Source organism: Thunnus albacares, chromosome 2 (assembly GCF_914725855.1).
Source record: "Thunnus albacares chromosome 2, fThuAlb1.1, whole genome shotgun sequence".
In the NCBI taxonomy this organism is placed as follows: Eukaryota; Metazoa; Chordata; class Actinopteri; order Scombriformes; family Scombridae; genus Thunnus; species Thunnus albacares.
The window spans coordinates 69,083-82,137 of record NC_058107.1 but is presented as its reverse complement, the minus strand read 5'-3'; the positions used below and the strand labels follow the sequence as shown (position 1 = coordinate 82,137).

At 37.3% G+C, this 13,055-nt stretch overlaps 1 protein-coding gene across 1 annotated transcript; it reads left to right on the top strand.

Annotated features, from left to right (window-relative positions):
- Positions 1–4,129: 4,129 nt before the first annotated feature.
- vamp5 (vesicle-associated membrane protein 5) lies at positions 4,130–9,830 on the top strand. Its single transcript, XM_044361726.1, has 3 exons — positions 4,130–4,457; positions 7,740–7,883; positions 8,947–9,830. Exons 1-3 carry the CDS (start codon positions 4,455–4,457, stop codon positions 9,088–9,090), a joined length of 291 nt encoding a protein of 96 aa, XP_044217661.1. The 5' UTR covers positions 4,130–4,454; the 3' UTR covers positions 9,091–9,830.
- Positions 9,831–13,055: the final 3,225 nt, after the last annotated feature.

Genomic DNA, 13,055 nt, shown 5'->3' with positions numbered 1-13,055 from the left:
TTGAAATTGTGTTGCATTTTCAACTCAGTGGGTAGACAGTTCCATAGTTTTTCTCATTTAACAGAGAAGACTGATTGTCCAAATGAGGTTTTGCACATTGCAATGCGACAGTTACTGTTTGTTGAGGCCCGTGTGCTGACTCTACTGGAGTGCTGGTCTTGTCTTGATAACAAATTCAAAGAAGGAGCATGACCATGTAAGCATTTAAAAACAAGCTTTAGGGTGCAATAGCTTATAAAGCTTCCGAAACTGAACATATTGTGTTTCTCCAAGATGTGACAATAGTGCTACCTCATTGTGTTTTTTATCCATGATTTTTATTGTCTTATTATATAATGATGTGACAGGTTTTATTGTTGATTGTGAGGCTTGTGATCAGGTAGTGACGCAATATGATGGGTTTGAGAATATCATGGCATGCATGTAGAGCTAGGCTGTGCTGAAAGGGAGATACTTTCTGATGAGTCTGAAACAGTTGAGATTTAATATTTTTACAGATATCATTCACTTGTTTATCAAATTTTAGATGTGAGTCTAAGATGAATCCTAAGTACTTGACTTTGTCAACCTCAGTGATGACCTCATTCTTTATTCTTACCATGAATCTTTCATTGTTGTGTTTATGAATAGAAAGACAGATTGAAACAATTTTTTTACATTCAGAGTAAAGTGAGATGACTCCAGCCATTGTGATACAGAATGTAGGGATTCAGTAAGCAGGACAGCGGCCTTGCTAGATGTTCCTGATGTATAAATGACTGTATCGTCTGCATACATTTGGCAGTCAACCCCAGAATGGACCTAGAATTGACCCCTGGGGTTTCCCTATGTTATTTATTCACTGTTACACATTGTGTTCTTTCCCTGAGGTACGAGTCAAACCATTGTGAGGCATGGTCAGAGAATTGGAATTTGGGAAATTGGGATATCAACACATTGTATTTAACAGTGTCGAAGGCCCTTTTCAAGTCTAAGAAGACTGCTCGACCTCATGACCTTTATCCAAAAGACCTTTTATTTTTTCAATTAAATAGCAGTTAGCAGTCTCAGTAGAATGTTTGGGTCTGAATCCAAATTGATGTTGATGCAGAAACCGATTTCTCTCTAGATGCAATATGAGTTGTTCTGCTACAAGTTTTTCCAGTATGTCAGAGACAGCTGGGAGAATGGCAAAGGGTCTGTAATTACATGTGAAGTCTTGCTCTCCAGATTTAAAGATTGTACTAATAACAGCTGTTTCCAGGTCTCAAGGAAAGTTCTTGTTTTAATTGATAAGTTCACAAGGTGTGTTATTGACTTAAGTAGTTGGGCTCTGTATTTCTTTATCAGTGCAGGATCAAGATAATGGATGTCCTTGGCCTTTGAGCTAATAAAGTGACTCATGATTGTGTTGACTTTTTCAAGATTGACCTCTTTGATATAAAATAGATTTTGAGTGTTCTGGTCCAGCGTGTTGGCTTGAAGCTCTACTGTTTTAAAATCATTTGCAAGTTCTTGAACTGACTCTACAAAAAAAGGCCTTGAATTCATTTGCAATTTTTGCATTATCAGACAGATGTTTGTTGTTTATTCTTAGCTCCTTTATTCTCTGTTGTTTATGGGTGTTGAGTTGGTTAAACATTTGATGTGTTTCCACAGTTTGGAGCTACTACCCTTAGCCTCTTATATAAATTTTGAGAAGTAATTGTTCTTAGCCTTGCGTAGTTCAGTGACAACTGTGTAAATGAGACGATCACTATAAGTCTTTGTGACTAGAAAACTTTTGAGGGCAAAGTCATGTTTTTTCATTAATGCCAGATACCTTGACTAAACCATGTGATGAAGCAATCTATAAAATAGGAAGTGGGCACAAATAAAATTATACAAAATCTTTCAGAGCTGATCGTGGGCTGTAGTTGATGTACATAAGCTGAGGCTTTTGATATTCAACTCAATAATTCACACTCACAGCAGTAGGTGTAGGTTTATGTTTTCATTCAGCCAATTACTGTAAATGAACTTAGGGGATTTTTATCTTTTGAAAAGCTCTCATGAGACAGGTGATTTAGCCCTTTTAGGTTTCAGTTAGAGGTCTATGAATTACCCTTCTTCCTGTTTTTGATATTTCAGTGACCTCTTTTAGCTTCAGATCCTCTATTCCTCTTTGCACCCTTTGACACAGATGACGGGAAATACAGCAGTGTGCCAACTGTTGTTATAAATTAATTGTGCCGCAACTTTTGATGATCTAAGTTTTTTTTTTCTTTTTTTTTTGGATCTGTCAATTATGTTTGGACCTTTTCCATAAACAGAGGCGGTAATAGGGTCTCTCTTTTGGTGTGTTTTGTTTGGCATATAACTCATACTGAATGAATCGAAGACTGTCGGAAAGAATTTTAATTGCCCGCATGAGTGACGCAGTTGAGCTACAATGGAGTTGTGTTGTCTACCTGTCAGCTCCTTATCATATGTGTGGTGGGGAGCACAGTTGTTCTGTATATCAGTCCCTCGTCAGAGGACACACAGAGACGCTGTGGTCTCAGTGCCACCCAACACACGTCATAGCAGAGACTTATGTCTGACAAGAACACCATTGTTTTTATTTCACAGGAAAAAGAACCACAGTTATAACAAAGGATACAGATATCAGAACTATAGCACAAAAGTTACATGCCAGACTTCTTTTGTAATGGCAGTTTGAGTACCATGGACACACGGTAAGTCCCTGTGGGAATATTATATGAATATTATAAATACTTCTCACAAGGGTGGACCAGCAGTCATTTTCTTAAAGTCTTGCACGACCTTTAAGTAGGCAACACCCATCAGTGGCCACACAGCACACAATGTTCTACAGTAAATCTGCAAAGGCCTGCTGGAAATGGACAGTAGTAGAACATTCATGACATGTTTGAGAGGTAAAGAGTGGAAGCTGGATACTGAAAATGTGATATGCTTGTATGCCCATACTTGCTCAGCATAAAGGCAAATGAGTGTGTTTATGATGCATTTTTTTTGTGGAGCTTTCGTTAGTTTCCCTGCTGCATGAAGCAGATAAGGAGAAGTCAGTGTGGAGTCCCTGTACTGCTGCATTCAGGTGCCCCTGGTAATTTAAAGATCATCTCAGAGAAAAGAAGAACATCACATGATATAATAATTAACCTCAGATGCTCAAACAGCTTTCATGTTCTCCGGGTGACTTTGCCTTTGACAAAATATTTTCAACCCATATTTAATATAAAGTAAGATATCATGTTTTAGTCCCCAGTAGTAAATGAAATCATCTCAGGTGGTGAAGACAATTACAGTAATATAGCCTATCAAAAGTAAACAGTAAACAATAAAAAAATATATAGGTTTTGTAGTGTGTGGAATGAACCATGGATTATTTTACATAATTTTGTAATGACTGCACCACAACCAGAAAACATAGACAACACTTGACGGCTGGTGTCACTTCTTGTAACAATAAAATATTTTAATAATGGAGAAAAAAAAGCTTTGTAAACGAAAGTCATAATGGGGAAGTCATAATTTTCTAAAGCATAGAAAATTATAACTTCCCATTTTGTTTTGTATACATTTTTGTTGCTGAATTTGTTCTGCATTGTTAAATAAGCAGAGGTGGAAGATGTACTGAGCTCCAATAGCTACTTAAGTAAAAGCAGCAAAATAAAACTATAAATACTTTAAGTCCTGCAGCAGAATTTTATAAAAGCACAAGAGTATTATCAGTAAAATATATTTACAATATTAGAGGTAAAAGTAACCATTGTACAGAATTTCCAGTGTTACATATCTTTATATATGATTGTATTATTGTTATTATTATTATTGATGCATTAACATGGTAAGCTGCACTTTAATGTTAGTTCAATACTTCAACTATGCATCATACTTGTAACCAGTGACTATAATTATGAAATAAATGTAGTTAGTAAAAATAGTCAGTGTTTACCTCTAAAATGTCGTTGAGTGGAAATATAAAATAGCAAAATTGAAAATAATAAAGTACTTTGCATCACAGTGAATGAGCCTTTCTATGCATGATAAAGCAGCATCTTCTCCACTTGCAGCCAACAAAAAACCCCTTTACCAACAAGTCCAGACAACGGGAAATCCGGACTTTATCGACTCAGTATTAGTCACGTGATCACTTTTCGGGAATTGTAACCTTTCCGGGAATACCGTGAACGTCTCACAGTCAGAGGACGAAGTGCAGCAACAGCCGCAGAGGGACGAGTCTGCCGGGGAGAAGTGAAAGTGATAGAGGCACAGTCACTTCTAGAGAACAAAGAAAGCCGCAAAAACGTTGCAGAGCTTGTTTTGGGGCACAGAGGGGAACATTCAAGCAGGTTCAAACCGTAGAGCTGGTGAGCTGTGCTTCCTGTTTCTGAAGTTAACTTCAGTCGCACTTTAAATGCACTGGATCCGGTGACAGCCTCGGCGCAAGCACAGCAAGACACGGGACAGCAATGGTGAGTGAATATCAGTCTCTGACAGGGTAAATCGGTGTGTATTAATAGTTAACAGGCTGGGGAAAGAGAGCGAAATGAGAAGGGTTTGTTCTAATCATTATCTGTGGGCAAAGTCCCACAAGTGGGCAACAGGGAAGTTGTAGTACTGCTGTGACCTGCAGCGTCTTCCATTTTAAATGTTTATTCAGGAGATACACACGAGACATATCTAATACCTAGATACACGAGAGAATCTTTACATGAATAAACTTCAATTCATACAAAAACAAAAAAAAAAATTCAATAGAAACAAATCAGGACGATGTCAGTACAGTGTTAAAGGATAAGTTCACAATTTTTCAAGTGTGTCTTAAAACAACAGTCAGGTGTTCATAGTAACAGTGAAAGAGGTTTTTCTTGCTGTAATCATTCCTCCTGTTCATACTGACTAATAAAAGATCCCCTTCAAATGTGCTTTCAATGTGAGTGATGGAGGCCAAAATCCACAGTGTGTCCACACAGTCATTTTATCTGAAGCTGATATGAGTCTTCATCAGTCTGTGTTAGTCATATCAAGTGGATATCTGACACATTTACAGTCTTTTTAGCATCAAATTCCCTCTTTGTGTTTCCTCGGACAGTGTTTCCCTGTTGAGCTGCAGGTGGAAGTAAAGTAACAAAAAGAGGAACTTTGGCACTAAAAAGACTGTAACGTTGAAAGATATCTACTTGATTTGACTCATTTGGACGCTGAAGCTTCATATTAGCTTCAGATAAACTTTAAAATACATTTCAGCACAGAAGGAGGACTGTGGATTTTGTCCCCCATCACTTCCATTGTAAGGTCATTATGAAGGATCTTCTAATGGTCAGTATGAACAGGAGGAATGATTACAGCAAGAAACACATGTTTCAATGTATATTTGGGTTTCTGACTGTTGTCTTAAGACAGACATGACAAATTGTGAACCTGTCCTTTAATATGGAGAAATTTAGTGTTATGATGACTCTAACTAGACGGAGGTCTAGATTTAAGAGCAGCATTGGGAGAGAAGTGAAAATTAGAATTAATAAAATAAACATATTCAATTTCTCTGCCATGTCCTCTCTTGTTTTTCTAAAATGAAGCCAGTTCATAAAGTCATGAATTAAGAAAGCATTTTTTGCAGTATGGGCAGTCAACAACAGCATGGGTCACATCATTTGATCCCGGATGTTCTCATTAAAATAATAAGACCTCATAAACTGAATGAACTCTATTTCACAAAAAAAATGATTAGATTATTATTAGGTAACAGCAGAGCACGTGTTTTAGGATGGAATGCCATACTACACTACAATGAACATGCTATTACATGATGTGGGTGTGGTTTCCCTGGATATTATGCCAGGTACGTTAATGCAGGCAGGAGGGAGGGAGTGAGGGAAGGAAGGAAGCAAGGAGGGAAACTGGAATGGGCAGCAGTTCCTGTGTTAAGACGTCGCCAGCTGAATTTTAAACACAGACTATTGTTCTTCTATCACTACTATTTGGTTGGCCAAAAATGAGATGACTGGGCATCCATTAATCAGCTCTACCAGTCGTCTATAAGTAGCAGGTTTACTCCTCTTATCCTACTGTGCTTTAACAGGAAATGACAGTGAATTGTGAGCTGAATCAAGATGCTGAGTGCGTACTTGTTTTGTTCTATCTGTCTGTTTCCTGTCCCTGTCAACTTCTGAGATGCTGGCTTCCTCTCAGGGCTCACAAGAGGCAAAGGTCAAAGGAAAACTGTCAGGATACTAATTGCTGTGAGGTGAAGCTACTCTCTAAATATCCTGCTCCAGGGTTTTATGAACCTGTAGTCACCCAGGCTGCTGTTGTTCTGTTCATTTACTGTCCGGGCCTTCGGGTGCTGCCTTGTCCTCAGAGCAGACATACAGTAACCTTCATGCTCTGAAAAAAATCCATCCTACCTCATTTTTATTAGTTTCATGTCTTGTTCCTCTTTTCATTTAAGTTTCAGGTTTCTCTCAGCACTAGGGAATATTACTTTTAATAATACATTTGTCCCTTTGTTTGCTTTAAAAAAAAAACCTTTTTTTTTTAGGTATAAAGCTACAAATGAATGTGCTCTTGCTTTAATCCATTTGAAATAGATGCTGCAGGATGACTTGCTCACTGCAAGACTGTTGCTCTGTTTACTAAACAGTAAGCCAGTTTGATTTATATCACACAGATACAGGTTGATTTTTTTCAGTTGGTGGGCTGATGTTTGTACAAAAAGCTGTACGATTTTCATTTTACTCCCTATTTTGAAAACGTGTGCTGACAAAACAAACATGAAGAAAATGCAGGTGTGATCATCATAAAATTAGATGATTTTAGAAAGTAGCTAATAATAAACACTGCTTACAGGAAGTGAATGATTATGCAATAATTAGCACAAAAAAATACTGAACACATGTTCTCAGTAGCAAAATGCAAAAGTTTGGCTCCTGACACCTGCGTACAAAACCCAAAATAAAAGGATGTGGTGAATGCTAGTCCTCCTCAGCTTTTATATGCATCAACTCTTTTTGTGCTGAGGCAATTAATATTTTCCCCAAAGGAGCAGCTCTCATAAAATATTTAAGTGTAAAAAAAAAACAGAAAAGAATTGTCATTAAACAAAAAAGGTCAAAAGGTCAAGGTTCATCTAATAATGACTGTGAGTCCAACTGTTGTTGATTCTTGAATCACATCTTTTGGTGCTTAAAGGGGAATTTTAAGCATGAAGGTCTGTTTAGCAGTCACTGGGAGTGCTACTCAGCCTGTGACAACAGTTATGTAATGTCTTCTGTGGCTCTTGAGAAACTTTTGTCAAGTCTGAGAAAAAAAACCCCTGATGATGTGTGGCCATCCACAAGTTCCTCATACTTTAAATCTAGTCTCCATTTCAATAGCTGGATCGACATTCCTAGGTGTTTCTGAACTGCACTTCACAGAGATCACTTGTGAATCAATAAGCGTGTTCACTACTGTGATGTCTTTTCCTTGGGTTTTCAGAAGATGAAGGCTGAGTTTTGTTGTCTTCCTCAGCAATATGTGCTCATGTCAACTGCCCTCTGTTTATCCCAAAACATAAAATCCATCACTTCTCATCTGAGGAAGGACATAGCTGGTGCTGGGTGTTTGCAAAATTACTTTTATCCATCTTTCTTTCTCAATTGGAAAGTCCAAACAATTTAAGCACATTAATTCCTGCAAAACAGTTCCAAGTGAGCGGACTAATCTGCATCATGTCTCACCCTGTAACCGCGTTGTGTGTGTTGAATGGACAGGAGAATGGGAAGAGCCGCCTGCAGCAGGCCCAGGAGGATGTGGAGGAGGTGAAGGTCATTATGCTGGACAACCTGAACAAGGCTGATGAGAGATCTACTAAACTGGGTGAACTGGAGGACAGGGCTGATGAGCTGCTGGCAAAGGTAAGCAGGAGGAGTTCAGATAAGATGTTGGAAAGAAGACATCATTACTTAGCTATTTTTACTTACTGTGGTCTGTGGAAGTCTTTGGGTTGATTGAATAACACACTCCCTTTCCACGGGCGTCCAGGGATTAAAACTAGGAAATGTCATATTGATGTTTATAAATACACCTTAGGTGGAGCTGGAGAGGAAAACAAATGTACAATTTACATCCTGATTGTGTTTTATGGTGCTATTTTTAGAAAGGTATTTCCTATTGTTTCCTAAGATGAATGAAGTGAGCTGGTCTCCCTGGGTATGACAGAGTGAGTCCAGGACATGCCACGAGGCGAATGTCCGTCCGGGGGTCGACAAGTGGGTCACATCATTCCCACATTGCCCCGTTGGCTCGAGTTACATCACACTGTTGAGCAATTCTCAAAGAAGCAAACAAGCAGACAACTGAGATTTTAGTTTAAGGGCCCCTTAGGGAGACACTCTGGGATATCATAGATTAGAAACAGCCAAACTAGGAAAGCAGCTCTCAGGGATAACACCACGGTTAAAGCTGCACTAATCAATATTTTTCAATATTTTTATTTTTATAATAATGGATCAAATGACTTTGTGTGATTGGAAAGTGACAAACCCACGTAGAATTATTACCCGACTCTGCAGTTCCACTCAACGCTGTGGAGCATTTTAGCTTCTTTAAGATCATTGTCTTGGTTTCAGGACTTCAGCAACTTTGCTGTTTTTGTTCAGTCAAGCTCTGATCAACCTTCTGTTTGCCACCTGCCCAGCACCAAACGAAAGACAGGCATACTTACTTTGGCCAGAGTCCTGTATCACAAAGCAGGTCCAACTTAGTCTGGCTCTATCTCATTGGTGATGCTGGATAACCGGTAGCAAGTAGCTGGTTATCAACTGGCTCAGTTAATGCTGGGTTTTCAAATTCAGCTGCGAGTGCACTCATTGTGAAAGAGGCAAAGTTGTTGGCGTGAGCATGAAGTACTTAATATGAAATGATATAATGAAATGACATAATGTAACATCTTCTATTTGTGTTTGTGTGTTTCCCCAGAGTAAAGCCTTTGAAAAGACAGCCAACCAAGTGAAGCAAAAGAAAAGATGGGAGAACAAGAGGATGAAAGTGTTTATTGCCATCTTTGTAGCGGTTGTGATACTCATCATTCTCATAGTTTCGATCTATCTCAGTGTTGGATAGTGTGCTCCTTCACTGATGAAAGTTAAGTAAAATTTTTGGACTGAAAGACATGAAGTGTACAAAGATAAAAAGTCCAGGAAAGGAGGCGTGTAAACTGTTGGACTCGCCTGAACTGCTCAGTCTGTGGTGTTCTGTGTTAGAGATATTTATGGGAGTGTCACTCCCTATCTTCATTAGTGTAAGTCTTCAGTTGATATGGTACCATTGATAGCTCAGCTGCTTCTTGTCTTTTTCTATCATTTCTCAAAGGTCATGTCTCTGCTCGACACACCAGTTCATAGAGCCACATAATGTTGAACTGATGGAAACAATGGTTCAAAGTCTTAAAAGTCCTTGATGGACATCCACAGAGTAAAACCAGTGCACTGTCCTCCCTGCTGAAACACAATACTATGTTGAGACTTTTTCAATCTGGATCTAAATAAAAAGTGCTCAAGCACCACCTCACCACTTTTAGAAAAGCTATGAATTACTAATATAATTAACCATGAATTTATTTGGCTGCAACTGTTGCACAATTTGCTTGTACATAGTCCTTCACATTCTGGGGTCAACCTCAATTTGGGGAGAGTCAAGCATCAGTGCAAGAAGACAGGAGAGAAAACTGTACAGATACCAAATGTGGTAAAAAGATAAATTGGAGAGAATGAACCGATGTATTGTAACATAAAATTTCAGCTATCAAAAATTAAATGTCACCAATGTTGTCTGTATCATTAAAATATGTGTTTTTAAAGATGCAAAAGACTAATCAGTTTATTTTTGAGTTGTCATATTAGTTTTACTGACGTTGTTGTTGTTTTTGTGTGTGTGTGGTTCATATTACTCCCAAAACACAGACTATATTTCAAAAATCAATTTCCTGATTGCAGAGCTTGTTTTGGGGTGTAGTGTACATAAGTATAAGATGTGCATAGAACGGCTCATATTTTGTGTTGTTTTTGTCAAATTACAAATCACACTGCACAGGGAACATATTGCACAAACTTCGGGTTTAACTGTTCTATGTAATACACATGGAATCAGTACTTTGGGTGTAAACATCTGAAATCATCCTGAAGAGGCATAGTTTAAGAGTTTGTCTTGAAACAGTATTACATTTCTTTTTAATTGCAAGCAGAGACCATGTACTGTTTCAGTGAGGACTGTCAGTATGACTGATAGTGACTCCTGGTGGCTGATGGTTATACTTGAGTAAAATATGAACTATAATGAACCAAACATTATGTTTATTGTCCATGGTCTAAATGACCTGATGAAATTAATCTGAATCTGTAATGCAAACTTTCCTCTAGAGTTTCCTGTAGAATATGCATGTCTTCTATATCAAGCAGGGATACTTAAAGGATGGGTTCATAATTTTTCTTGCAGTAATTATTCCTCCTGTTCATACTGACCATTAAAATATCTCTTCATAATGTACGTACAATGTAAGCGATGGGGGACAAAATCCACAGTCCTCCTTTTGTGAAAAAATGTATTTAAAGTTTATCTGAAGCTAATATGAAGCTTCAGCGTCCAAATGAGTCAAATCAATTACATATCTTTCAACGTTACAGTCTTTTTATCCACTTGATATGACTAACTCAGACTGCTGAAGGGGATCTTTTAATAGTTAGTATGAACAGGAGGAATGATAACAGTGAGAAAAACCTTGTTCACTGTTCATATGAACACCTGACTGTAGTTTTAAGACAGACTTGAAAAATTGTGAACCTGTCCTTTAATAGGGCATGTTTACAGAAAGAGGTGCAGGTGGTCTCTTGAGATTATTATATGTTTACCAGTGATCCTGCTTCCCTTCAGATCATTTAAACCCATTAAGACAGTGCAGTCTACATGTAATCATATATAATTCATCATATATGAAATTTAATAGGGATTTTGATTAATATTTAAAGTGAGGAGTGGAAAATGACATAAAAATCCATATACTATATGGAGGTGCTGTATAACCGTTTCTATTTAAGCAATCAATCAGCACAGCCAGACAAGTTTAAATGTGTTGTATGATAGTCACAAAACAGTTTGCAGTTACTATGGAGATAAGGTGTGCCTGTGTTTGACATGCAGACTTTACAGCCTGCCATGTGACTGCAATAAACAGAATGTGGGTTTGTTGTTATCATGTCGAAACAAGTAAACATGAAAAGATGTTTCAACGTGTTTTCATCATGTTTTGCAAATCCTACAGTTTGTGGGCCAAAACCATATTTTGTTTTATTACAATGAAACATAGATGCACACCTGGATCTCTTTAAAGGTTTTCCAAAATTAACTTTGAATATCATTGTGTTCCCACTCTGAATCAGGTAGAATCCCAAATCTTGCCAATTTTAAATTTGTGTATACTGTCTCTCAAAATTTTCTGTACTTACAAACATGTAAGTAAACGATCAAATAATGACCTGTCTCAATAGCTATCTGCATTTTTGAAAATGTAAATATTTATAGACATTAATAAAATATACTTGTACATTGCCTCTTTTTATTTGTATAGATTTGTAATATAACATATAACTTTAAATCATTTTCTGCCTCTCAAATATTATATTAAAGAAAAAATTAAAGCCAGTGCAGAAGTCCCTTAAAGTGCCGTACCACTGACAAAAAATCTCTGGTTCCAATAGACTCCCATTCAAAAAGTGACAACTTCTGTTATGAAAGTCATTACATTTTTCAATGAGTCATTATGGTCTCAAATATGTAAATCTGTCAAGTACAAATGTGATCAGTCCGTTTGAGTAGACATGAAAACTAGGTGGTTCTTTTTACTTTACCATATCAGGTAGGATGGATCTCTAACCAGTCTGCAGAAATACACTGAGTGTGTTTTTGCCTCCATGTGATCACAGCTGATGGAGGCGACAGTCCAGTGAGAGTTTGAGTCTAACTGATACTACCTGGATGAGAAACAGATTTATTGCACAATAATTTAGGCTTAATATGATGCTCACTCTCTCTGTAGATCATTCACTGCATAAACCTATCTATAGATGCCTTTTTTGTCTAGCTGTCAACATATCCACATTTCTACTTATTTTTGAGACAATGAGTGTACAAACCTATTGAAGAGGAGGTTCACACAGTGCGACACCTGCTGGTCATATTTGTAACTACTTTTGGCCAGTTTGCTGTTGGTTTTATGCTGTCTATGCTGATTACGAAAGAGAAGCGAGAAAATCTGCTGATTAACAAAATTCTCATAATGGCAAAATATTATATACACAAAGCCAAATTTATGAAAACCCCACCAATTTCCAATGCTTTTTATAATGAGTTTTGACTGTATTGTATGATTCCAATACGTGAAGTGTATGAATTTAAAGTCTGCAAGAACTGCTGATATGTGCACAATTTCACAAATTAACAGACTCTTTTTAACTTTATTTATTGTATTATTTATGTTGTATTATTGAGAATTTATAGATTTTATTTTCTTACTTTTAATAGTATAATTGAATGGTTTTGTTTTGTCTTTTTGTATGTGTGTGTGTTTGACTTGCCTTACGGTCTGTAAATATATTATTCGATAAAGCATACTTTTTAAAAAGAAAACATTTTTTAAAAAGAAAGAAAGTGGCGCCCTTTTGCTTGATTACATCATCAAAGCGTCACCAACCGTTACTGGTCTGTGTGGGCCTGGCTTGGAGGGCTAATGGCTCTGACGTTTTTTTTTTTTACATTTTCAATCGATGAGCACCAGCATGTCTTTCTAATCTGCCGTGAAAGGAGTATGCTTATTTTGATTAAATAAAAACATAGCATCAAATAAATATAGGTTAATCAGATGAATTTAATAAATAATTAGTGTAGTTTTGAGTCAAACAGCCTGTTCATTCAACGGCGCTACCCGCCGTCAGTGAGAGCTAGCAGGCTAACGTTCATGTAATGTTAGCTACCATTTATAACTGTTGCCGAGCAGAGAAGTTAAATGACAGTCATAAATGTCACCAAACTTAAAT